We start from the raw sequence: 27,512 nt of genomic DNA, 5'->3' as shown, positions 1-27,512 counted from the left end.
GGCTCAGCCTTTCCTGCTGGATTTCCAGGAGGACTGCAGCCATTCCAGTTTGGACTGCTACCAACACCATGACCAAAAGAGTGTCAGCTTGTATCCTGACTCTGTCAGTGGTTTTTCTTTTGTATTACTGCACGTATTTTGTTTTCTTTTTCCCTTTTCCTAATAAATTGTATTTCTGACTTGGAGTCTCTCACTGTTTCTGCTTTCAAACCCGACCACTGTGACTCAGCTGCCTGTGGTCACTTGTGATCCCGCTGGGAATTGTCTTCCCCACGATATCCCATTTCCCAGCACTCATTCCAGCCCCCTGTGCCACCTTGCAAGCTCTTCTGATGTCTTACTTGAAAAGTCCAAATGTATTTTCAGACTCACCAAGCAACAGCGCACATGAATGTAAGGAACAAAAGCAGCCACGGCCATCTGGATAACTCAGGGGAAAGATGTACCTCTGAATCACACCCTCATTTGTAGTCAGCTCATCCCAGTCCCTCGGAACAACCAAATTATTAAAACACAGGAAGCACAAGGAATCCAAGACCGTGAGTGAATCTGCCTTCGGTTTTTTGTCTCTTAAGTAAAAAAAAAAACCCAAAAATAAAAGCAAAGCATCTGTTAGGAGCAGAGGGAAGTTGAATTGTTTTGTCACATTCCCTGGAGTTTGTGGATGCAGTGGGACCCTGGTGCTGGAGCTTCATTAAAGCTCCTGGGCAGACACAGGTCAAGGGCAGCTCAGAACCCAGCAGGGGCTGGATTTTAAGAATGACTACCAAGACCAAAGAGAAGACAACACAATTTCAATCCTATTTCTCCATTTTCTTCTTTTTTTTTCCTCAGGAAAGTAAAAAAATAAACAGAATAAATAGTCAGGAACATTGGAGGCTGTCAGTTCAGGCTCAATAAATACTGCTGTGGCACTGATGAGTTTAAAGCTGACACTCTTCCTCCTGGAGTGTTTGGAAGACAGAAAATGAAGTCCTAATAACACAGGCTTACCATGGAAGCAATTTGCAGGCTGAAGAGATGCCTGCCTCCTCTGGGAAGCAGAAACCCCCAAGGTTTTGGGTGATCTTTCCAAGGACAAGTGTTCTCCCACCCTCCTTAGCAGCAGGGAGATTTCTGCACGTGAACACCACTTGCAAGAAATCGGCTCCAGAATAGTCAGGATGAGGTTTCAGAATTCAGAACAAACGCCAGGACATAAAGAGTAACAACTACAGAGATGCAGAGCTGCCAGAAGTGATAGAGATGAGACTCCCAGCAGGAGGAATGGATCACATTCCCAAAGCAAAGGGGGCAGGGAGGGACACGGACAGGACCCAGACGAGGCAGCAGCAGAAGAGGGGGGAGCAGAGGGGACCTGAGGGATCAGTCAGAGGTTGGTCTGGTTGCACAGAGACTGAGGAACAGGGCTTTGGAGTGGCCTGGGGCTGGATGGAGCCAGGGTTTGGCTGGCTCCAAGGGAGGGGGACCCAGCCCAGGCTCCACTGCTGCTCAGAGAAACCCAGAGCAGGGGACAGAAGGGCTGAGGGACAAGGCTGAGCAGAGAGAGGCAGCTTCTGGCCATGGAGGAAGCAAGGAAACATCTCCAGGCTGGGACGAGGTGGAGGAAACCAAGTGGGAAACAAAGGAGTATCTTGGAATTAGACACAAGGCTGATCAGCACAGTTAGGAAAGACTGGGCCATATTTCCCTGTGCACACTGCTGGAAATATGGTCCTGTGTTTAATGTCAGTGGGAGCCATCAGCCATGCAGCACTGCCAGAGGAATATTTCCATTCACATTAAACACACTTTGGTGCCAGTAAAGGTTACTGGCTGGCAGAGGAAAGTTACAACGTGTGTAATTTTGCTCTTTGCTTTCTCTTACCATGTGTAGGTGTCTGGTTGTCACCGTTTAGTATCAGGTGATTATAATTTTGTTCTTGGTCATCTGAAATTCACAGAAAAAAAAAAAAATCCCTTTAAGAACCAGCTTAGCATCGCCACTGATCTGCAGATGATAATTACAGCTCACAGTATCACAGGAAATCTCAGCATGATTAAAGAAAGGAGAAGGAAATGCTTAAGAAAGCAGAAGATTCTGTTATGCAGTTCACTTAAAATTCCAGTTGCAAGGAGAACATGATAATGGGAATCTGCTCCCCTTCTGCTGAGCCTGCAAATGAGGGCTCTCTGCAAAGGTGAGAAACACACCCAGACAGGAGCACCCCCAGCTGCACCCACAGGGTGGCTGCTCCTGGAGGCCCCTTCCCACTGCTCCAGCTCCACCAGGGCTTTGGAGGTGCTCAGGATGTGAGCCCCAAGCAGCAAGCCCAGGCTGTCCTTCTGTGAGCACCAGCACAGCCACCAGGTCCTGTGTGAGCACAGAGAGGAGTCAGGAGTCAGAGGTGAGGAGCCAGAGGTGAGGAGTCAAAGGTGAGGAGCCAGAGGTGAGGAATCACACCTGAGCTCTGATCCCTGCCCAGGAATGGGAATCCACGCAGGGGAACCATCCAGGGCAGAACCGGGGCTGGGAGCTGCCCTGGGGCAGAGAGCAGCTCTGTCTCCTGCTCACTGCCATGCAATCTCCAGATAAGGAATTCCTGATAAGGAGCTGAGCTCCTGCTCCAGACCTTCCCCCCTGATGGAGCTGCAGCAGTGCAGGATGAGAGCAGATCTCTTGGGATCCTTCCTGTCCTGCCCTGCTGCTGCAGGGGCTTACTGCAGGGGCTGCTCTGCTATTCCCAAACCTTTCATGGATATCTCCTTTCCCCCAGAAGTTCTGTGTCACTGATCCTCCTTCCTTTTCAGACCAATTCCTCCTTTCCTGTTTTGCCAACCTCCTTTATTTCTGCCCAGCTCTGTATGACCAGAGTTGCTGTGTGCTCCTTTATCCTTGGTGCTGGCACCATTCCTTTGCTGCTTCCCTGTAAAACCTGCTTTTTCCTGGGTCCCTGCAGCCCCCCCTGCTCCCACTGTTCCAGACCCTCCTCAGCTCTGGGATGTGTTTGTGAGACAGCCCTAACCAGGACAGAGCAGAACGTCTGCATTGTCCCCACTCAGCTTCTCTTCTTCACACAAACGTGATATTTTTCTTTTCCTGGTTCCTGTAAAGTCTGTGATCCTTCATGGTTCCTTGTTGCTTTTCCAAGGAACCCTCCAATTGTTCTCTAACACAGAAAAGGCTTTTTAGCATTCCTGCTTCAGCCCAGGGCATCTCATTTTTCTCCATTTAATCAATTTATTTTCAGGCTATTTATCCAATTTGTCAAGAACATTTTAAATTCTAATCCTGTTCTCTAATAGACTTACAGTCATCCAAGGTTCATATCACCTGCAAATTTAATAAGCAAATTCCTTTTCCACCAGGAACAAAGAGACCAAATCCAGAACCACACCAGGCCATCCTTCCTCTGATATTTGGTCCCTGCATGGTCACTCAGCCCTCGTGGCCTCCACCCCAGACAGGTTCATTAACAACCTGCTTCTCTAATTAATCCCACATTGCTTTGCTAGAAACTGCTGCAATATGAGTTATTCCTCCCTGGCCATAAAACACAGGGGCACTTATTCCCACTACCTCACTCCTGGGGGAAACTGGCTTTTCACTGAGGACAGGTGCACCTGAATGGGAACCATCATCTTCTGATTAACTTCTCATTTCACCTCAAATTCCTTTCCTTTCCTTTCCTTTCCTTTCCTTTCCTTTCCTTTCCTTTCCTTTCCTTTCCTTTCCTTTCCTTTCCTTTCCTTTCCTTTCCTTTCCTTTCCTTTCCTTTCCTTTCCTTTCCTTTCCATTCCTATTCCTATTCCTATTCCTATTCCTATTCCTATTCCTATTCCTATTCCTATTCCATTCCTTTCCTTTTTATTTCCTCTCCAAAACCTCAGGTGTTTTGAGGCTATTGCTTCAGCAATCCTCCAGCCCCGTCAGAACCTGAATTATTGGCATTTTGATGTGGCTGAGCTAATCAAGCATCTGAATGCAGCGCTGGGCTTCATTTACCACTTCTGCAGCCTTTTGTAAACACTTTCTAAGCAATAAAATACTTTAAAATGATGGCTGAGCCCTCCTACACCTCTTCAGGTTTGACAAGATAATGCTGTTAATTGTGAAGTGCCAGTTAGGCGGGAGCTTATCTATTGTTGAGATAAGGATCTGAGTTCAAAGCTATTTACCAGGAAACTCCATTAGGGGAAGAAAGGAGCCACAGGGCTCTGAATTGCCAGGCCACAATAGGAAATTTCTGAGCGCAGCGGAGGAGCGATCAGATAAAACAAGCAGCAGAAAGAGTGAGATGTTTCACTGGAAAAAAGGGAGCCGTGCTCCCACTCCTTTGCAAACACGTGCACAGGAGGCACCTTCCTTTTCATTTACAATTTATTGTTTTATTTCTTTGATTAAACTGCCTCTAGCCACAAGTGTTTTCACTTTTAGCCTTCCAGTTCTCCCCTGCATCCCAGGGGCTGATCCTCCCGGCCGGGGTTAAACCACAATCACCGCCTGAATTATCGGCACCGAGGTGCAAAACCCTGGGTACTCCTAAAGAAACTCTAAACAGCCCCCGAAGAGTTCCCATCCTAGGAAATCCTCCTTTTTTCACCGATTTAACCTTTCCTTTGGTACTTGGTTTTAGACGTCCCCAGAGCCTATTTTTTTTTCTCTCAGATTCAGGAATTTCATATGGGAATATTACTAATAAAAACTTGATTTATTGTGTTCTGTAATGGAAAAAAATAAATAGAGTGTCAGAATATGAAAAGAAAAAGCTGCATTTTCCAGCCTGTCTTTCCTAATAAAATACTTTCTGAAATCTGCAAAGCAAGGATATTGTCAATATATGCCAGCTGTATTACAGATCCACCTGTAACTGTAATACAGATATACGATCATTCTGACAGTCATGCTGTACTTTGCATTCGTTTTAGAGAATTGATTAAAGTATTTGGAGCTGCTCTGAAACCTGTGGAAACAGGAGGAAAGAAATGAGCTAAAGAGGAGCCACCAGGCTGTGGAGGGACCCGGGGCAGGGGCGCAATCCTCGTTGCTGAAGGGATTTAAAAGATGGGTAAATGTGGCATTCGGGGCACGAGTGAGTGACTGGACACTTGGAAGATTTTCCCACCTAAATGATTCCATGAAAAACAATTCTTTGCCTTCTGCCCCTCTGCTCTTGTCACCAAAAGTGCTGAGATTTCAGAGCAGGGTGGAAGCAGCAGCTGGTGACAAGAAACCTCCCTGATACCGGCACTGAGGAAGAGAAAATCCCTGTCCAGGGCTGATCCTCCCCAGCACTCGAGGCTTGAGGAACCGAGGGGACTGCAGGGTCCCAAGGCAGGAGAAAAGCAGCCCAAAAACTGCTGAGGAGAAGGGAAACACTTCCAGCACAGAGCTCCTCCTTCATCACCCTCCGGCATTTTCTGGTCACTATTTGTATTCCAGAGGGGAAGCCCAGAGCAAATGTCCTTCAGCTGCTCCATGGGCAGGCAGGGCTGGCAAGGGGAGCAGCTTGTTCCAACCCTTTTCCAGGGATTTTGGGCAGCCCAGGAATGGGAGAACAAGCCCCAAACCCCTCCTGAGCCGGGTCTGCCCAGGCAGGGCTCAGAGGGGATGAGCACAGGAATATTTAACCTAATTGATGATGAAACCAGCTGCCTGTTGTGCACACGAGCCAATAGCTAATTCCTCTAGCCCCCTGTGCTGTGAAAATCCTGCTTGCAGGGTGTTTCTGCACCTGCCTGGCTGCACCAAGCACGCTGACCCCCGAAAATGTTCTGTGGCAAGGGGCAAACGAGACAAACCCAGAGTTAAGGTGCTGGCAGAGTCAGCACACCAGTCATTCGAGGGGCTGGAAATGCCAAATGAAAGGTTGTCCCCCAAACCCTCCGTTTATATCCATTCTGTCAGGTTTTTGTTCTACCGTTCCAACCTATTTTTCAACAGTAATCCTGTGATTCATTCATTGAACAGGATGCTCGGGGAATAAGGCAGCTATTCAGGAGTTATTTTAATCCTCATTAAGCGGTGAATGGCCCTGTTCTTCAGTATCCCACGCCATCCAAACCCTGCACCGATCACAGAACTGGTATTTTCCACATCGGCTTTTCCTCCTCGCCCGTCCCGGCCTCACAAAGAGCATCCCAAAGAGCATCCCAAAGAGCATCCCAAAGAGCATCCCAAAGAGCAGCCCAAAGAGCAGCCCAAAGAGCATCCCAAAGAGCAGCCCAAAGAGCAGCCCAAAGAGCATCCCAAAGAGCAGCCCAAAGAGCAGCCCAAAGAGCATCCCGGGCAGGCACAGCTCCTACCTGAGCCAGGAGCGGTGTGCTCACACCTGCCAGCCTGTGTTCCTGCGCAGGAGCAGCCCTGGAAAACCTGGGGCAGGTTTTTTCCTATCACACGGGGGATTTTTTAATAGGATTTCGCAAGCACAAATTGGCTGCTAATTAATCACGGCCGGGTTGAGGGGGAGGAAAGGCAGCTGGAACCGCTCCTGGTGTCCCTGGGGGGAGATGATGGAGACAGGTGGGATCACAACGGGAGGAAGGGGACTGGAAATGCTCAACCCCAGGTTTGTCACTCTCCGGCCCATCCAGGTGGAGAGGACACAACCTGCAGGAGCAGGGATTTCACCTGCAGGAGCAAGGATTTCACCTGCAGGAGCAGGGATTTCACCTGCAGGACACCCAGCGAGCACCTGCAGGCTGAGCGTGTGAGTGTGTTCACTGTGTGAGTGAATATTGCACTGCAAGGCTTCAGCTCAGCCTTTTGCTGCCTTTTGACCCCTCGTTTCTCCAGCTTGGGCTGTGTTTATTCCTTATTTTAAGGCTATGTGAGATGAAGGATTAAATGAAATCTAAGAAATCGAGCAGGAGGTGAATCATAGAATCACAGAATGTCCTGAGCTGGAGGGACCCCCAGGATCATCAAATCCAGCTCATGGCCATGCCCAGACCCCCAGGATCATCAAATCCAGTCCTTGGCCATGCCCAGACCCCCAGGATCATCAAATCCAGCTCCTGGACCTGCCCAGACCCCAACAATCCCACCCTGGGCATCCCTGGCTGTCCAAACTCTCCTGGAACTTTGGCTGTGCCCATTCCCTTGGGAGCCTGGGCAGTGCCAGCACCCTCTGGGGGAAGAACCTTTCCCAAAATCCACCCTGCCCCTGTCCTGACACACTCCACAATGTGCAGCTGCATGTGGAAAACACGTGGCTGCAACGGGCACTGAAGTTCTGGAGTTATGGCTGAGAAAAAGAAAGAAAAAAAATGAAAAAAATCAGCAAGGCTCACCGAGCTGTGATGTGGAAAATAATCCTTCTGCCTGAAATATCTGAGTGAAAACAGGAGCGTGAGCAGGATGTTCTCGTACAACGGGGCTTGGGTTGGCTCACAAAAATCTGTCTCCTGCACACAAATCACACACTCATTCACAGGATTCTCCTCCTCCCACACAGCCCTGCTCTCCACGCTGGAACGTGCAGAGCAGGCCCACTCACGAGCTCCCCACACACAACATGTGAACATGTCACTCACGAGCTTCCCAACATGTGAACATATCACTCACGAGCTCCCCACACACAACATGTGAACATATCACTCACGAGCTCCCCAACATGTGAACATATCACTCACAAGCTCCACACACATGTGAACATATCACTCACAAGCTCCCCACACAACATGTGAACATGCTGCCCTTTCCCACACGTTCCAGAATAAATCAGGAGAGAAAAGCGGAGGGAGGAATAGAAGAAATCCAACCAAGAGAAAGAACCAGAATTTCCTGTCAGGGAGAGAAAGTTCTGCAGAGCCCAGGGCACAACCCTGGGGTGCCTGGGAACTTCTCACTGCCTTGGAAACACCAACTGGATAAATGTGGCCCAAAACCCAGCAGAATGCAGGGCTAACATCAGCCAGCAGAGCAGCACAGCAGCTGGGGCAGCAGCAACCTTTGGAAACGGGTCCAGAACGGGGAAAAATGGGGGGAACATATGGTCAGGAGAGAACAAAACGTGTCCTTTAAAGGGCATTGCTGGAGATGGAGCCGATCTGAGAAGGTATAAATAGTCTGGGTGTCTAAAGCAGGATTAGTGAAAGGCAATCTTTGGTGGAACACAGCCAGCTCTTGCACATTCCGGGTGCTGAGATAATTATGCAAATACCTCTGGAAGTAACACACGGTCCCTTCTAACCCCATGGTGCTGGCAGAAAGGAGAAGGGGAGGGAACACCAAGTCCTGCGCTGGTTTTCCCCTCTCCCACCAAGTATAAAGAGAAAAAGCTGAGGATGGAATCTCTGTGGGAAGGGTTCTCCAGAGAGTCCAGGGGTGCTGGACCTCAAATCCACGTGCAGAGCAGAAATCCAGCCCTGCTTTCCTCAGGAAGCACCAGAGCCTGGCTGTCCCATCCTCCTCTTCAGAGTGAAGAGCAGCAGGAGTCAGCAGGGAGCTAAACCCCTTGCCTCCAAGCATCATCACAGGAAAAATAATATTTTATTTTTTCCCCAAAGGCTTTGGATCAGTCCCTGTCCTCCTCCAGGTGCTTGCAGGATTCTGCAGAGCCTGGAGAGGAGGGTGCTGGCTCCCAGCTTGCCCAGAGCCCAGCAGGGCTGAGAACTCTGTGCTGTTATGAGCAACACCACGATGCAGATGAATAGCCTGAGGTCCTTAACTGGTTTTAAATCACTCTAAAGCCATAGAAATTCACTTGCTCCTCATCCGTCACCAAGGCATGGCCAGCCTGGAGGTGTCTGGGCACAGGAGGAAAGACTTTCTCTTTATGTGACACAGCAGCGAGTGGCTGCGAGGGGCCAGGATGAGGATGGGAGGGTTTGAAATTCATTGCACCCTTGTGCTGCTTGCTGGAGATTTGTTTTCACTGATGGAGGCTCCTCTGCATGCCTGTCAACTGCTAAACGTGGCTCTGGGCCAGTGCTTTCGGGACAATTAGGATGCTGATGCCATCTAACACTGATCCAAGTCTTATCTTTAAGCAGATGAAGAAGTCACGGGCACTAATCAAGCCCTTAAAATGAGCCATGGCCACAAGTGCTTTATTGAGGCACAAAGGAAGCGGCTCCGTGTTAGGGAGGGAGGGAGAGCTCCATTTAAACCCTAATCCTATCAGCAATTTAGCAGATAGTTAACTTTAAGCATCTGCTGAAGTCACGTTAAAGAGGGGCTTTGAAAATAGCGATTCTATAAACGAAGTGTGCGTGACAGCGTCAAAATCTTGTTTTTTACTAAGAATTCCCTGCTCTCTTCTCCGAAGTGTGAAATAGGTTATAGAGAGTAGTGTAGGATGTCACTTGGGTGAGAAATTTGGGGTTTAGGATTTTTAGTATGCTGTAGATGGGTTCAAATGGATGGTAAAGGACATCCCTTTTTCTTCACTTCTTAATTAGGTAGTTTAGTTTTTGATTAGGCTTAAAAGGCATTGTAACGCGAGGTTGTTGACCATTTTTGTGCTGTTTTCCTGCATGCAAGGTCTGGTGCAGACAGCGTGCTGAAGTTTTGATAAGATAACAATAAACAGAAGCTGAAGACCAAAAAAGTCCAATGCACCTCTGGTTCCTGACACAGAACTGCTCCAGGAAAGCTGCCTTGATTCCAGTTCCCCAGATCTTGTCTGGGAGGGTGTCAGAGTCCAGGACATCCCTCGAGACCCTGCCAGGGGCTCAGAGACCTTGGCACCAAGTCACAAACACCTGTGGATTCCATTTTAGCCCATGGAAAAAGTTGCCAACTCCGAGTGAGGAATTACAAACCACAAGGGTTTGAGCAGTGTGGTAGCTGAGTTAACATGGTGAAAAAGTAGAATGTTGGGGTTTTTAGAATGGGGTTTAAGGGACAAGATGGATTTGGGCGTGTCCTGATCTTCTCCTTCTCCTTGCCCTCCATGTCTTGCTGTGCTGGTGTCACTTTTCTGTTGGTTTAAGGCACAGACACACTGCCCAACAGAAATGACAGATATTGGCACGTTATTGTAAATAAAGTACAGATAATTTTGAGTATATAATGTAAGCTCCACCTGAGGCAAGAGGCAGAAGTCATGGCTGAGCTGCTGGCCAGAGCTCAGCAGGGCAGAGAGAGAATGTTCTGGAGAAGGGAAAATAACCAGCCTTGAGAAGCTGATCCTGCTCATTCAGACTCCTCCTTTGGCTGCAGGGCTGGAAATGAGGATTTTACACTCCTGGGGTCACCCCAACACCCAGACCCCGAGAGGAGGAGGGATCCCCTGCCAGGGGAGCCCCCAGGGAGTGGCCCAAGGTGGGGCCAGCAAAGCCATGGATGAGCATGGCCTGGATGCCCTGGGTGTCCTGGGTGCCCTGGGTTCCCTGGGTTCCCTGGGTGCCCTGGGTGTCCTGGGTGCCCTGGGTGCCCTGGGTGCCCTGGATGCCCTGGGTGTCCTGGGTGCCTTGGGCGCCCTGGGTGTCCTGGGTGCCCTGGGTGCCCTGGATGCCCTGGGTGCCCAGCTGTCCTGTTCTGGGGATGAAGCCGTTCATCATCACGGTGTGGCAGAGGCCGTGTGCCAGCAGAGGGGTGGTGGGCCAGGGGGGCTCTCCCTGGCAGGAGAGCTGGTTCTCCCTGGGCTGGATGCTGGCAGGCACTGCTGGCTCCCTTCCCCTCCCCAGCTCCATCTCCAGCTCCTCCACCCTGAGCCAGGCCGTGGGGAGCTGAGCTAAACTGGGGCACTGTGCAGCCAAAGCTCTCCCCACCGCCGATCCTTCCCACATTTTGGCTGCCACAGCCTGCTCCAGCCTGCTGCCAAGGGGCTGCAAGGCACTGCTGAGGCTGCACGTGCTGCTGAAGCACTGACAGCCCCCAGGCTCTGGAAAATGAGGCTGCACAGATGGCTGGGAGCTGAAATCAGCTCACCAGAGCTCAGCAGATACTCCTGGTGTCATTTGCTCTCATAAAAACCATATTTCAGCTGCGCTGTTTGGTGGCTCCTGCGCCGGGCTCTCCACACAGCAGGTGGTTGGTTTGTGGTGGAAAACCATCCCAGTTTGTGGTGCAAAACCATCCCAGTCCAGCTGCAGAGCAGAGCCCTGCCAGACTCCACAGCTCCAGGTGTGGTCTGGGCACAAAAACCCTCCCAAGGATCACATGGCAGTGTACACTGGGATAGAAGTGTAAAATCAGCATAAAACCAGGAGCTGCCCCAGATCTGGGCCAACATCTGTGGCAGGGAGAGGATCTGGGCTCTTTGAGCTGCTCCCCATCTGCTCAGTGGTTCCTGTGCTCAGATTTGGGGCAGGTTTCAGCTGAGAGCATCTCCTGTGCAAGCCATGGACCCCAGAGCTTCCTGGAGCTTCCCAGGAACACCCCAGTGAATCCCAGAGCTCCACAGGAGCTCCCCATGCTTCCCAGAGCCTCCCAGAGCTTCCCAGAAATATCTCACTGCTTCCCAGGAACACCACAGCGATTCCCAGGAATACCACAGTGATTCCCAGGAACACCACAGTGATTCCCAGAGCTTCCTACCACTTCTCAGAATTACCACACTGATTTCCAGGGGCTCCCCATGCTTCCCAGGAGCACCCCACTGCTTCCCAGAGCTCCACAATGCTTCCCAGAGCCCTGCCCAGCACATTCCAGTTTTCTACTTTGAGGAGGAGAAGCCCTGTTGGATAAAAGCAGGCAGGAATAAATGCAGCAGGGCTCCCTGAGCTCTGCCGTGCCAGCTCTGTGGCACCCCCTGTCAGGATTGTTCACTGACCAAAACGTGAGGAGAGCTTACAACACCCTGTGTGGGGTTCAGAGTGATGCACCAGTGCAGAACAGGATCTGAAAAATGCCAATCCTAATGCATCCCTGTCACCTTGCCAACCTCTGTGCCAGCAGCAGGTCCTGGTGGCTCTCTGCAGCCCAGCCCAGAGCAGCAGGGATGGTGTCACTGGGACACCATTCCTGGTTTGTGTTTTGTGGGATGGTGTCCCAGTGCCCAGTTCAGGTCACTCCTGTCCTGGTGTGACCCACGGCAGCAGGGATGCTGTCCCCATGCCCAGCCCAGCCCACAGCAGCAGGGATGCTGTCCCCATGCCCAGCTCAGCTCATTCCTGTCCTGCTGACCCAGTCCAGCGTGGTGCCAAAGCCCTGGTGCAGGCACCAGCTCCAAAAGCTTGGCCAGCACCTCCAGCGTGATCCTGCCCATTAACTCTGCATAAACAAACAATCGTTTATAACGTCAGGGAAAATAACCTCACCCGTAATCACTGATTAGAGATGTTTGCTTATGGCTGGGTATTTATAGCCTGCAAGAGGTAAATGTCACCCTCATTGCCTGCGTTCATGGCAGATATTGTTTAATTAGCAGCCTCTGGAACGGGAGATGAGTTCTGCCTCCTCTGCCCTTCCCTCTGCTCTCCCTGCCCTGTGCAGGGCTGGGATCTCCTTGAGGAGCTGGAGCCTGCCCACAGTCCCTGGCAGATCTTGGGGCTGTTCTGGGCTGCCACATCCAGAGGCTGGAGAGGGGCTGGGAGCACCAACCCTGGGAGAACCCCCGAGGGAGCTGGGGGGGCTCAGTCTGGGGAAAAGGAGACTCAGGGGTGAGCCCAGCGCTCCCCACAGCTCCTGAGAGCTCCTGTGCCCAGCTGGGGCTGGGCTCTGTCCCCAGGAGCTGACAGATCCAGAGCACACAGCCTCCAGCTGTGCCCAGGGAAATCCAGGTTGGATATCAGGAAAAAGTTTTCACAGAAAGGTGATAAAGTTCTGGAATGGCTGCTGGGGAGGTGGGGGAGTCCCCATCCCTGGGTGTGTTTGACAGAGCCTGGATGTGGCACTGGGTGCCAGGGTTTGGATGAGGTGTTGGGGATGGGCTGGACTTGATGGTCTTGGAGGTCTCTTCCAACCCAGTGATCCTGTGATTCTGGGATTCTGTGAATTCTGGGATTCTGGGGTTCTGTGATTCTGTGATTCTGGGATTCTGTGAATTCTGGGATTCTGGGATTCTGTGATTCTGTGATTTTGGGATTCTGTGAATTCTGTGAGTTCTGTGCCCTGTCCCAGGACGTGTCTCACAGAACAGCCACGTCCATCCCTCACTCTGTGCTGTGATTTGTGCTGCATCTCCTGAGCCCTGTGCTGAAACCCTCCAGCTGCTCAGCCACAGCACTCCCACAGCCTTGTCCTTCCCAAGGCAGGCAAGAGGGTGGAGGGGGCAGAAAGAACAGTAGGTTCATACTGATAAAAACCTCTCAAGCTTCCCAAATTCCAAATCAAGATTCCCAAATCTGTGCTGGACTTACAGGGAGGTCGTTCCTTAAGAAAGTCCAGCCTAAAATATCTGAGATTAGTGGTGAGAGCAGACCAGAGAGGAGAATGAGCTGGAGGAACCCCTGCTCCCAGCAGAGCAGGTATCAGCTGTGCTCTGCAGCCCCAGGTCAGTGAGGGACTGAGGGAGCCTGGCTTAAAGCCAGAGCCAAAATCACAGGTACTGAGCTCCTCACACACCCCGAGTGTGGCAGGAGCCACAGGGGAGGGCTGAAGGACCACTGAAGTCCAGGGTGGTCTCAGTTTGATCTCTGCTCTCCTCCTGGGTGGGATCAGCAGTGAGCAGGAGATGCTGAGGAGCCTTTTTCCCAGCATCCCAGACTTGCTGCCCTCGATGTTTGCTGAAGACACTCAGAGGCACTCAAATCCCCCAGCAGCCTGTGATTATCTCATCTCTGCAGACAGGGAGTTTGTACATGCTCTGACAAAGCAAACACGGCAGCAGCAATCTGTCAGGAGCAGTCTGCCTCACCCTGCGTGGCAGGGCTCTCCTGGTGCTGCTGGGAGGGGTTCAACAAAGCACCAAGGACCCAGGAGCTGCTGAAACCCCTCTGCTCTGCCTCGGGCTCCTGCAGCAGCCAAACACGCTGTGCCCACGCTGCTCCTGCCAAGCCAGGCGTGTCCTCCCAAAATCTGGGAGGTTGGGCAGAACCTGCAGAGCCTGGGAGGGCCCAGGGTGGGACAGAGACAAACGAGAGGTTCATGGATTCTGTCACAGCAGGGCAAGAGTGAGCTGAGCTGGGCATGGGGACAGCATCCCACAAAACACAAAACAGGGATGGTGGCACTGGGACAGCATCCCTGCTGCTCTGGGTCACTGGGATACCATCCCACAAAACACAAAACAGGGATGGTGTCCCAGTGACACCATCCCTGCTGCTCTGGGCTGGGCTGGGTCACACCAGGACCTGCTGCTGGCACAGAGGTTGGCAAGGTGAGAGGGATGCATTAAAATTTGCATTTTTCAGATCCTGTTCTGCACTGGTGCATCGCTTTGAGCCCCACACAGGGTGTTGTAAGCTCTCCTCATGTTTTGGTCAGTGAACAATCCTGACAAGCATGAGATCCAAGGGCAACCTCTGCCTGAGGCCCCAAAAAGTATAAACAAAAGTGAACTGGGGGGAGAAAATCAGGGGAACTTCATTACCTGAAGCTGTAATGGAGCAATTAACTCCTGATTGCAAATAGACCAAACTTATATCTGTCTGAAAAACTCATAACCATCCTCCATTTTGGGTGTAACCCCCTAGGGAGGCTTTTGTCTGCCCTTAATGTACCTGAAGGCCCTTCATTAAATACACCCACTTTTTTAACTTTCTCTGGTCTCTGTTTCTAAGCCAGCCTGATCCCGGGCATCAGGAGCACACCTGTGCAGGGGAAGAGGCAAAGAACCAGAGGTTGCAGCTCAAAATGATGCCTTCAGTCTGAGCTTTTACATTTCCCAGGCTCTGAGCTGCACACAAAGTGCCAGCAGCTCTCCTCACAGCTCAGGCACACACAACAATCCTTTTCCAGCCCCACAACCAAGGACAGCTGCAGCTCCAGCCCCAAAAAGTGCAACCAGCAGGAATGGAGGAGAGCAGCCTGGGAGGGTGGGACTGCAGCACCTGGAGCTGGAATTGGGCACTGAACCCTGTGTGGGAATGGCCCAGAACTCATCAAAGTGGGACAACTCCTGCCTCTGAGCCCACCTTGGGCCCACCTTGGGTGCAGCCCTGGCTGGGCTCTTGTGCTGCCCGAGGTGTGTCCTTTGAGGCCTTTTGATAAATCCCTGTTTATTCTTTCCCCCTGCCCAGCCTCTGCTCCTGGCAGCCTCTCCAGGCAGCAGGAACCACAGGGAGCCCTCGAGTGCTCTGGCCCTGAGCACAGGATCCACTTCTCTCTCTTTCCGAGTGCATTTTGGTGTCTCCTGCCAGACAACAGTTGCCTTGTGTGTTTTCAGCATCCTCTATTAACTGCCATCACATTTTATCACTCCTCTGGCAATATCCAGCAACACCTCTATAATTTATTGTCATTAGTTTTATTCACAGCCGTCACAGAGGTCACAGCATGGGGGGAGAAGAGAACTTCATCCATCTCACCGCTGAACGTGCTGCAATAATAGCTTTTCAAACAGCTGATGGGAGAGGGCTATGAAAAGATAATGAATAACGAGGAATAGAGGAGCTGACCTTTTTCTAACAAGAGGCTCTTTCAGCATCGTGACACTTGGAATTTGGGTGAAACAAACCCTGCTCCCGAGGCTGTGCTTTCTGACACCTCTGATGAGACATCTGCCTCGGAGCTGGGCTGCTGCAGGCAGGGGAGCTCCTCTGGCAGGAGCTGTGGTGAACTGTACTCTGAAAATGCCCGTTTCATTCTGGAGGCACTGAGGAGAGCCTCAGGGACTGTGCTGGATGGAGATGTGGCGCTGTCCTCATCCCCTCATCTCCTGAGCTCAGAGATGCACGTCCTGCCCCAGGGGAGGAACAACCCCAGCCTTGGCAAAGGCCGTTTATTGGGTGCATCTCCTCAGACAAACAGCTTTATAAATTGGGTTTCATTTGGGCAGCAATAGGGACCTGCCCAGCCTGGATGCCTGAGAGAAGTGGCAGCTCCTGAATCCCTTCAGGGACCCAGATCTCCTGGTGTGGTGCCACAGCTGGGGTGACCCTGAGCCTGCTCCCAGCAGCCACAGCTGCCCCAGGCTGCCAAAAAATCCCCCTGGGAGGAGTTTCCCACCTGTGGGAGCCCAGCACATCCCTCTGGCTGCCCTGGCTGGCTCAGACCCTGCCAGGGGCTCAGAGACCTTGGCACAAAGTCACAAACACCTGTGGATTCCATTTTAGCCCATGGAAAAAGCTGCCAACTTTGTGTGAGGAATTACAGACCACAAGGGTTTGAGTAGTGTGGTAGTTGAGTTAACACGGTGAAAAAGTAAAATTTTGGGGTTTTTAGAAGGGGGGTTGAGGGGACAAGATGGAGGGATTTGGGCATGTCCTGACCTTCTTCTCCTTCTCCTTGCCCTCCATGTCTTGCTGTGCTGGTGACACTTTTCTGTTGGTTTAAGGCACAGACACACTGCCCAACATAAATGACAGATATTGGCACGTTATTGTAAATAAAGTACAGGTAATTTTGAGTATATAATGTAAGCTCCACTTGAGGCAAGAGGCAGAAGTCATGGCTGAGCTGCTGGCCAGAGCTCAGCAGGGCAGAGAGAGAATGTTCTAGATAAGGGAAAATAACCAGCCTTGAGAAGCTGATCCTGTGCATTCAAACTCTTCCTTTGGCTGCAGGGCTGGAAATGAGGATTTTACACTCCTGGGGTCACCCCGACACCCAGAATTGGAGACTCAGCCTCCTGACCTCCCCTCCTGCCTGGCAGCCCAGAAGGATCTCACAGCCCCTGAGCCCTTCCCCTGTGGGACATCATCCCTGCCCCATGCAAGGGCTCACTGAGGCAGGACAAACCCGGGGTGGCAGCCTGGAAAAGGAGCTCGGGAAGGCAGGAGGAATTAAACCCTGGCTCTGAGTGGGAAATAGCAGGGCTCTATCCGAGGGAGATTGTGGCAGGCTAATCTGATATCTCTGCCCGATAAGGTAATGGGGTTTTAGACAAAGGGAACATGCTCGATAGCATCTCTGGGGGCTGGGAGGGAGCATTCGATATGGTGCCACATCAGGGACTCATTAGTGCTGCGAGGAAAATGAGGATTACAGGAGAATTAAAAGGGGAGGGAGGAGCTGAATAAAGGCAAGACAGAAAAGATCTTGTGGTAAAGGGAAGAGTCAAGCTGGGAGGAGTTGCCAGAGCCCCTAAGGCCAATATTGTTGAGTATTTCTATGAAAAAATCTTAATAAAAGTACACAACGTGCTAATAACTCATGGCTGTAAGGAAATCCAGCTCAAACCTGGCTCTTGAGGCAAATAGCAGACAACCTGGAGGACTAGAAAATTCAAACTGGAAGAAACATTCTTCCAAAGTAAATCAGAGCAGAACCTGCATGCAGAGGGGCCTTGGTGACCCAGGGGTGTCTCTGTGTCCAGCTCCTTCCTTGGCTGCTACCTGGGGCTGCTTTGGAGTTTTCCTGAGTGATATTTAGCTTGGCTCATTGTTTCTCACCTCAGGGTTAAGCTTTGTGAACTCCACCATTCATGAGATTATTTTTTTTTTCCCCTTAATGAGCTCCCTGCAGATATTTTCAAATTTATCAGCAAGTTAATTAGTTCTGTAAATCAGTAAAACCCTACAGTTCTCATCTCCACGCAGTGAACAATAAAACTCCTGGATTTTCATTCAGGATTGACAAGTACGAGAGCACTGACTCCAGTTTTAGCACGAACAGCTCCGGATCCAAAGGGTGGAGGGGGAATTTTGTGGCTGGAATTGTGTTTTTGGCCCCTGGGGATGAGTGGCTTTGACACAAGCCTTTGCCTGAAGCACCATCAGCTCCTGGAATGAGGAAATTTCATGGAGCTGCACAAGCCTCAGGAATATCAATTGCATGATCAAGAGTGTCAGAAACACTTTATTCACTTTTTCTTATGTTCTGGAGGAAAAAAAAAAAAAAACTTTATGTTGGTCTAAATCCCTGCAATTCTGGGGATGGGTCAAACCAAACCACCCGGAGTTTGTTCAGTCTGCCCTCCCCATTTCTGCCTCTTATTTCAGGGACAGACAGACAGATTTCCAGGAAGGAAACACTGCTGAAGATGCATCAGAACAATCAGATTTTTCATTTACCAAACTGCCAAGCTTTGTGCCAGACTCTGCTTTTGCCCTGGTGCATCGGAGTGCTGGATTTGGGGTGGCAGCCACTACAGGAATCACCTGAGGTGCTTCTTTTCCCTGGGAATACAAAAGTGTCATTGCTCTCTGCAGCAACAGCTTGTTTTCCTCCTCCCTCCCTCCTGTTGTTCACATGGAAACAAACACAGACGTGTTTAAAGCATTTAATCTTAAGTATCTCTTGAAATGTGTATGATTGGGTGCCCTGACCCTTCCTCTCTTTATACAAAACAACAAAAAAAGTCATTATCTGGAATTCTGCACGTGGTGGAATTTCCACTTTTCTGTCATGGGGTTGGTTTGGGATTTTCAGTCTGGGTGCTGGACAGATGCACCCTGAGTGTCCTCGAGGGGACATTTAGAACCGCTGGGTGCTGCTGCTGCTTCCAGACCTGTGCCTGGGGTCTGCATCAGCTCCGGGACTATTCCCAAATATTGCTGTGTCCTCCTGGCATCATCCACATCACCACAAAGGGGAGACGAGTCCTGCTTTATCCTGGAGCCCTGCTGAGGACGGCTGGAGTTTCACATCCCCTCATTCTGCAGCAGCCTCACTTGCTCCTTCTCCTCCTCTCATTTACATCACCAAAGAGCTTTTTCCCTCTGCTTTAACTGTGGCACCTGACAGTTCTCCCTTCATCACCGAACCTCCTGACCTCTAAGTTGTGCTCCTTTGCTGATCAATCTCCTTCAGCTTGGTTTCCCGAGGGGAAAAAACCTCAACCAATCACTTCTTTATTCCTTCCTCTCCTGCATGAGCTTTAAAACCCAATGGCCAATTCCAGCCCCACCTGAAAGGACTGGCAGAAGCACCGGTGATAATTAAGATTCTGCAAGGTTTGGTTTTTGATTTTTTTTTTTTTCCCCAAAAAATTGGCAGCCGAGTAGATGAGAGAGATTCAAATTAGTGGCTGCACTGAGGGAAGAGGAAGCATCTCCAAAGCATTACGGATTCCTCCTGGCAGCTGCCTCCCTGTCAGCCAGCAGCAGCCTGAGCCAGCCCTGCCTGCAGCATCCTGCCCGTGCCTGCAGGCTGCCAGCTCCCCTGGGACAGGGAAACGCTGGGTGAGGCTGCAGGGGCTGAAATTGGGGGTTCTGCCCCTGTTCTGGGGGGTTCTGGGGTACGTGGGGTGCAGCAAACACAACCCATCCCCGAGCACCCCACAGAACCCATCCCCGAGCACCCCTCATGCCTGGCTGCTCAGCCTAAGGAATGAGCTGCTCCCTTTCCTTCCAGGCTCTGCTTATTCGAAATCCAGCCAAGTGTGGTGCCCCCTCCCCTGAAAATCCAGATCCAAATAACTGTACACCTGGAATTTGAGACGCTGCTGCTGAACTGAAGCCCTCGAGCCTGCCAGGCTTTGCTAAACGCCCCCCTGAGTTTGGAAGAGCTTTACCCACAGACCACCCTTGGTCTTTCATTTCATCTGAAGCCTTGTGTGCTATTGCAGCCGAGGTCAGCGTGTCCCAGGAGCGTTCTGTGAGGCCCCACAGCTCCTCGGTGTAAGTGCTGCCTCTTGTTTCTCCAGTGGCTGTGGGGAGAGCAGCTCCTGAGATGTCCAAGGCACCAGAGGGAACTGGGAGTTGTTCTGTAAGATGCTATTTTCTAGGGGATTAGAATCCCCCTGATGACAAAATTCCTTCCCTAACACTAATTTTGGAGCGTTTACCCATTTCCAGCCCTGCAGACCTGCAGCTCCTGATGAACATTCCTCCAGCAGAACCTGTGTTACCGTTCTGTGCCAGCCTGGGAGCAGCCAGGACACACTTCCACTGCTGTGATTCCCGGATTTTCTCCTCTTTCCATCACATTCCCACCTCAGCTGTAGAGCCCTGCACAGCCCAGGGCCAGCCTCAACCCCTCCCTGTCCCTTAACTCAGCCCCTTCACATCTCCACCCTCTCTTGTCGCTGCTGCTCGGGCACTGATGCCCCAGCCCTTTCACACTGACCCATTTAGGTGCTCTGATGTGGCTTTGCTCCTCCTCCTGCTGGCTCACATTTGTCCTTTCCTTTCTTCCTTCTCCTTTCCCTGACAAGAAATTCTTAACCGAGACTCTCTGACCGCAGGCACCTTCCTGCTGTTCTTTTTTCCACTTTTTTCCCTTTGTATCCTGCCTGAGAACAGTCTCCTTTCTTCTCTCCCACTTCATTTTCCTCGTGCTCTGCTGTTCTGCTTGGACACCAACTCCTCTTACTTCTGCTGTCCCCCTTTATTCTGAAGGATGAGGAGCCCCTCTCTGCTCCACCTCTTCTCCATCTCTGCTGATTTCTTTTGCATATTCATTGCTGCAGCAATTCAGTTCCTCAGAACCAGCATCTGGCCCCTTCCTCTTCTGTGTGGCTTCCAAATTCTCCTGATCACCTCATTTCTGCAAATTTGGGCTTTCTTGGATGATCGTTTCTACCCTGTCATTTCCATTTTAAATGTATTCATTTTGAATTTCCCTGTCTGTTTTTTTTTTTCATCCCTTGTCTTTCAGCAGCTCAGAGTGTGTTTGACCTTGGAGAGATGTCCAGTGTCTCCTTTCTGGTCTACAATTCTTCTGGACACTAATATGGCTTTAATCCACCACCACTGCCTTCCTTTTTTGTTTTAATCCATGGAATGCAGCGTTCCTAATTTACACCCAGGGTTTCCAGCCTGGCATCTCGTGGGCAGAGTCCTTGGCCTTTGCAGGATGTGAAGAGGATTGCAAGGCCTGTGGGGATCCTTTCAGAATAAGCTTTCTTTGTGCGTGTAAAACATTATTGCCATCGCTGACGATTATTAGAATAATAAAGATCTCATTAGAGGAGCAGCAGGACTGCTCCCAGGTACTGCTCCGAGCCCTCCCCGGGACAGCAGCAGCCTGAGATGTGCTGATGCTGCCTTCTAGCAGGCACATTTGAGCAACTTGTGCTAATTGCCATTAATAAATATCTGCTAAAAGCATGACTGGGAACCAGGCACGCGCACAGCTCTGGCTGCCGATTGAAAATTGTGCCACCAGGTTGTATTTTCTGCTCATGTTCCTTACAAACCTCCGGGGGGCTTTTATTGTTCACGTCTGCAACAACAGAACCTTTGGGTTCTGGGCTGCATCCCCCACCCCACGCAGCTGTTGGGGTGCACTGCTGCATGCCCGGGTTGTGGTTATCACCCCCACACCCAGGCTGCTCTTTGGGTGGACACAGAATTCATTCACCAGGGTGTCCCTGCATCACTGCCCACGCCCTGCTGGTCCCTGGTTGCTGTCTCTGCTCTCCCAGAATTTCCTGGTGCCCCCGGAGCTGTGGGAGCTCTCAGCAGCAGTGCGGCAGGCTGAGCTCCCGCGTGGCTCGAAGCCTGGGCTCATTTCCCAGCAGGTACCCCGTGGTGGGACCCCCACACCCTTCATCCCTTCCCCCTGCCTCCCCTGAGCTTTGTGGGGCCAGCAGGACCCGTCCTGGGCTCTGGGGGCTGCCAGGGCAGCCAGACCCCAGCTGGGATCCCACATCAGGGATGGAGCCACGGCTCTGCCAGGGCTGCCCTTGGCACAGAAGGCAGGGATGGAAAAAGGCAAGGCCGCTGGCACAAGTGGGGAGACAGAAATTGCACCAGTCAGGCAGTAAATGCAAGGAAAGAGTTGATTGCCATGGCAGGAAAGGCACTGGATCTCTCCACAGGGAGTTATTGTCAGGCAGTTTTGTTGTCTGAGCTCTTGCCACAAAATCCTCCCTTTCCTTTGAAGCCCAGAGCTGCAGATCTCCCTGTGCTGGACAATTCCAGTCAGGATTCCTGGAGCCTCTGGGCTCCTGCCAAAGCTTGTTCTGCTCCAGAGTGTCGGATGAAGCGCTGGTGGATCAGTTAATTATCTGATTTCTTCTGCAAGGCTTCATTTTCCCGGGACATTTCCAACAGGGACCGAGATACCCACTTCCAATTCAAATGAGCTCGCTGGGCTGCTCCGTGTGTTCCCTGAAATCCTTTGATGACTCACAGGAAACAGTTGCTATCATTACCTTTTTATTTCATTTATTTTTTTATGCTTGAGAGTAGGGATCAGAGTCAGCACCAGGAGCTCACCGACATTCTGTCCTTCCTGCAGTGACATCTGTCCCCAGGCTCCCTCTGTGAGCTCCCCCTGCACCCAGGCTGTCACAGCCCAGCTGCAGCCTCTGACTCCAGGTCATCCATCACAGAGTCATTAAGGTCAGAAAATGTAGTGGCTCATCAACAAGGCTACAGAAGCCTCACAAACTGAATTCCAGCTTAACCTGTGAAAAATCTGCCAGTCCTTCCTCAGAACAGGGGGTTGTAGCAGTGCAAACCAGCTCGTTTCCCTGAGAAGGAATTCCAGCTTTTAGGGACATTTCCTGCATTTCCAGGATGCTTCCCACAGCAAAAGGAAAAGGCAGCACCCACCTCCTAACCCTAACCCTAACCCTGACCCTAACCCTAATCCAAACCCTAACCCTAACCCACTCCCTCCTGAAGCTTGATTCTGCTCCACCTGAGCCACCTCAATTTGCCCTGCACATTTCCATATTCCTGCACCCAGTTTCCAGTGGTTCTTTCCACACCAACAATCACTCAGCTCTGTATTCCCTCATGGCAGCCTTTTTGGTGAAATTGCCTCCTTGTGACATTGTCATTCTCCCCACTCTAAAATTCAGTATATTTTCCAGCAGCTCTATTTGTTCCGAGATAGTTTTCTGTCAATCTCTATTTACGCTGTGTTAGTGGTTTTCCAAACATCTGATTAAGTTTGCAATGAAGTTTGGACTGCAAAGGAGAATCAAAAGAGGCCAATATAATTTTCAGCAGCACATGCAGAGCCCTCAGCTGGTTTTGGTGCTCTCCTCAGGGCTGTGTTTTTCACATGAAGCCACCAAAATACTGCATTTATTTGGACATGAGCTTGCAGTAGAAAGAGGAGATGAAAGAGGAATAAATTCAATAGGTTTGGTGATGGAGGGAGCTGGAGGGACAGACCCAGAGCCCAAAGCCAAATCAGCCTGCAGAGGATTTCATCAAAGGGGCAAAGGGAGCTGTGGCTGACACAAAGGTCCCTTGGATCACAGCAAGGTGATAGAAAAATATTCCAATGAGGAAAATCAGAAAACAACAGGAACCGTTAGGCTTAAATCTGTGTCAGTCTAGACTTGTGTAAACACAGAAATGAATTGGTGCCTGCTGTGGCAGTGAACATGCTGCTCCAAAAGCTGGGCACTGCTCTGCCCAGCTCCCCAAAACCTGATTTTATAGAGATTTAGGCACTGGAGGCAGAACAACAGCTCTCTGCTGGAATCTGCCCTCCTGGAAGGCCCCGTGTCCATCAGGGACAGTCCTGCAGCACCCACCTCCAACCCCAGCCATGCCAGCAGCCTCCCCCATCCCAGCAGAGCTCACAACACGAGCAAAATACATTTCAGCTCCTCAATAATAATAATATTAAAAAGAAATTAATCCACTTTTATTAACAATAAAGGGTTTTCCCTTCATTCTTAGTAACTGCTAAATAATTTCCAACCATTTTTGCCTCAATTTCAATTCCTGGTGTGTGAAGAAAAAAAAAATCAATTCCAGCTTAAGGCTTATTAAAGTATTATTCTATCTGCAGATGTGATTAGAATGAAATGCACAAGTCTGGTTTTAATGGTCTTGCTCTTGTAACATCACTGGCTGATTGGAATCCCTTGGGATGGTGGCTGAGCTGTCCTTCACTCCCACCAGGAAACACCTCCCCAGCGTCTCACTCCTCAGACTGCCACTCCCTCATGGATATTGTCCCCAAATTATTGATTTCTTTCAGAAGATGCATTTCAGGCTTAACAGAGCGACGGCTGCCGCTGAAATCTGAGTTTTCAGAGTGAAGCTGCCTGTTCTTCCCAGAGCACAGAACACGGGAAAGGATGAGGTGATGTCAACAGGGAAAATGCACCCCAGGAAAGGCTGAGCTGCTTGTGAGGTGGGGGTGACCTGGGTGGGACCCCAAGGCAGAGCCTGAGCAGCCCCTGCCCTTCCTCCTGCTGCCTCCAACCATCATCCTCCTCAGGAGGCCAAGGCCAAGGACACTCATTTAGAGGAGAAGCAGCATCGTGTGAGCTGGAAACGAGGTTGAAATGAGGTTGTTTGTGGGGTTCATTCCCTGTCTGAGTTCAGACACTGCTCTCCAGATATCAGCTTTTAAATGAAGGTCTCTGCTCTCTGCTGCTGGTGGAATCACACCCCGCTGTCAAAGGCACGAGGGGAGAGTCTGCTGCATCATTTGGGACCTAAATCAGGTTTTACTCACACCGTGCTCCTGCTGCCACCACAGGAGTCAAGTTCACCTCAACTTTCTCCGAGCTCCATATAAGAAACATCAAGCTGCCTTAACTTTGATAAAACCTACATCTAAATAAGAGTCCCCTCTGAAGGAAGAAGACTTATGCTGATGTGTGGAGCTGAAGTCAGATTGACATTTGGAGGACGTGAAATCTTTTGGGAAGCCCTAAAATATCCCCTAAGTAGGTCAGCTCGGTGACCTGGATCTGTACTTTTAATACAGGAGTAGCCTACATTTGCTCTGTTTGCTGAGGAACGAAGGTTTTTGGGGCTAGGGGTTTATTTTTAGTAGTGAGATGTGACCTTTGTAGGAGATCCTATAATAAGAACAGCGACAGAGCTGGCCAGGGGCGAGTCACACCACATGCTTTGATTCAGAGATGATGAGCACACATCATTTATCCTCTGGTCATTTCTGGGAGAAACTCCTGTGCAGGCAATTTTCACTGGAGGAACCAAGTCAGTAGTCTCAAACAGGAGGGATTTCTTGCTGGCAAAAATAGTCCTTGTTTCACAAGGTAATTAATCATGGTCTCCATCAATGGAGAACAGATTCTTTAGGATCTAAAATGAAAGAAGAAACCCTGGCAAGGCCAGAGGTTCCTCACTGCCTTGCTGAGCTTAGCTCAGATTCCAGCAGCCACCATCCAGGAGTTTTTCCAATCAATCCCATAATAAGCTCCCTGATTTTTCACTTTTCCCCATTCTAAAATAGCCTAAACAAAGAAGTACAGAAAAGGTTGGGCTTCCTTCCTCCTTTGGGGCTTTCCTCACCCTGAGCAAACCTGCCTGGATCATCCCTCCAAATCCCACAACCCAGCCACGGGAGAAAGTGCTGGGTGGGGAAAGAAAGCTTTTATTGCTGTCTAACCACATCAACAATTCCCGGCCTTCCCTGGGAATAAATCTGAGTTACCATAAGCACCACCCCGCTGATCTAAATCCACATGGGGGTCATGGAAAATCAATATTAGTGTGCATATTCTTCAGGCAAGGGGTGAAATTAGTCACAAGATATTGAGTAAAAGCTACGTGAAACGAGAAACGGGGTGGCTTCCCAAAGGACATTTCCCCTCCAGCCCTCTGGGAGATGTCTCTGGCTCAGATTAAACATCCCAGCTCAGCCAGGGAGGCAGGAACCCTGCAGGGACCACGGGGGATGGATGTCCACACTCCTCCAAACCCTCCTCAGATGTGTTCAGAGCAGGAGAGCTGCAGGGACCACGGGGGATGGATGTCCACACTCCTCCAAACCCTCCTCAGATGTGTTCAGAGCTGGGGACGTGAGGCACCAGCCCTGCAAGGACCTGCAGGGCTCATTTTAACTCCCCTGGGCTCTGGACTAGAGAATTCCAAGACTTTCTTTTGCTGGTGGTGGTTTTACAGAAGGATTTTATGAACCCATCAACACCCATGTCCTGCAGTGGTGTCCAGGAGAAGCCCTTGCAGTGACCTGTTGCCCTGATTCTTAAGATTTTTCAAAGCCTTCTGAGTTTACATTCTTGTAGAGAACTTTCTCACACAGCTTTCTTAAACAATATATTGTTTTACATTCCTCCATAGAGGCAGAGAAATTTGATGTACTAATAGTTTGTCCAATGTCATTGGAGAGGTGGCACCTTCACCGTCCAATCCACCGTCACCTTTAAAAAAGTATAAATGCTGGAGTCAGAAAATAAACTTCCTCTTTTTCACCTTTGCAGTAGCAGTGGCTTGAGTCGTGCTTTCACGTGTCCTATAGCGACAGTGCCCATGCAGTCATGGGAGGGAAATTACCCCAAAATGACCCCAAAATGACCCAAAAATGCACTCAAACCTTTCTGAAAGGCCAGTGCTGTGCTCGCTCTGGGAAGGAAGGGCAGGAGGGAAAGAACTGAACCCATTTCACTGTTTCTCATCCCAGTTCCGTGGGGAGAAGCTCCATGGCGAGGAGGGGGCAGAGGGCTGGTGATCTGCCTGGCTTCAGGGAGCTCCACACGTCCTTGAGCACACAGAGGTGCACTCCTGATGATTCTGGATAGATCTAAATGAATCAATGAGCCCAGGCTGTGTCAGGAGGAGGATTAGCAGGAGTCCCTGGGAGCAGACTCATCTTTGCTGCCCAGGGCTGCTTCCTCCTGTTCTGTCAGATTTTGGGCACCAGGATTTTGGGGACCCACTCAGTGTGAATCTAGTGGTTCACATAATCTATTGAGAAAAATGGAAATGAACCTTCAGGTTCTTCCTTGCACACGAGCCTGCTTTCACTGCTGCTGTGGAAATGACCTCCCAGCTAACCCAAGTGATCACTTCTGTGGATAAATAGTGAACCTAGTGGTTCACACTAGGGAAGGAATCTCACACTAGGAGGGAGAATCTCTTCTCTTCCAGACACAACCTCTCCCATCCAGGGGAGCTGGTGGGACAGATTTTCCTTTTGAACTAGTCCAAGTCTCATGAAAATCCATGGAAAAAGAATGAAATTAGCACAGAATGACACCAAATTTCTAGGAATCAATCCTTGCCCAAGAGGACAGAGCCAGTGCACATTGTGTGACTGCCTGCCTGCCATAAACTCACAGCGCTACATAAAAATAATAATAAAAATAATACCAACATCCTCTGCCTGCATTATTCTGTCTCAGCTATTATACACACTAATGAGGACTTCCACTTGTATCAATGCAACATCTTCCCTACTAAGTCTCTTATTTGTAGGTTCTCTAATAAATCAATGTTTTATGCAAGCAAAACTCTCAAAGTTAATGTGAGCAAAAAGTGCGCTCTCATCCCCAGCAGCTCCCAAACCCCTGCAATGCAGCCTTTTATTATTTCTGTAAAAGAGAAAAGGGAAATCAATAGAGATTCCTCGTGCGTAATCCTCAGCAAGATTAGCACTTTGTCAGCCTCTGCTATAATCTCCTGGAAAGCAGAAAGGAGAAGGGTGAGAGGGAGGGGAACAAAAGGAAAGAAGTCCCAGGGCAGCCTGGAACTGGGGATTTGTTGGAGGTGTTCACTGTGCTTCTCAAAAAGAATATGTGAAAGGTGGCTCTGGCCTGCTCCCCTTGGTGCCCAGAAGTCCTGGAGATGCCTCAGCCAGCTGTTGGAATATTTAGATTGTAATTGGAGGAGAAAGCTCCCAGTTTAGCAATGAAGCAGCAGATTTCCCTGTTTTAAAAGGGGATTTAAGACCTAAATGCCAAATTCCAGGC

The 27,512-nt window shown here is 50.3% G+C and overlaps 1 protein-coding gene across 1 annotated transcript in view; it reads right to left on the bottom strand.

Moving 5' to 3' along the window:
• The window catches only part of SHISA6 (shisa family member 6), a 133,378-nt gene that overhangs the window by 17,121 nt on the left and 88,745 nt on the right, over positions 1-27,512 (bottom strand). The window contains exon 4 of the mRNA XM_021542398.3: positions 1,868-1,930. Coding sequence (XP_021398073.3) covers positions 1,868-1,930 — 63 coding nt within the window. The remainder of the gene's footprint in view (positions 1-1,867; positions 1,931-27,512) is intronic.

Source organism: Lonchura striata, chromosome 19 (genome assembly GCF_046129695.1).
Source record: "Lonchura striata isolate bLonStr1 chromosome 19, bLonStr1.mat, whole genome shotgun sequence".
In the NCBI taxonomy this organism is placed as follows: domain Eukaryota; kingdom Metazoa; phylum Chordata; class Aves; order Passeriformes; family Estrildidae; genus Lonchura; species Lonchura striata.
This window is presented reverse-complemented; position numbering and strand designations above follow the sequence as displayed.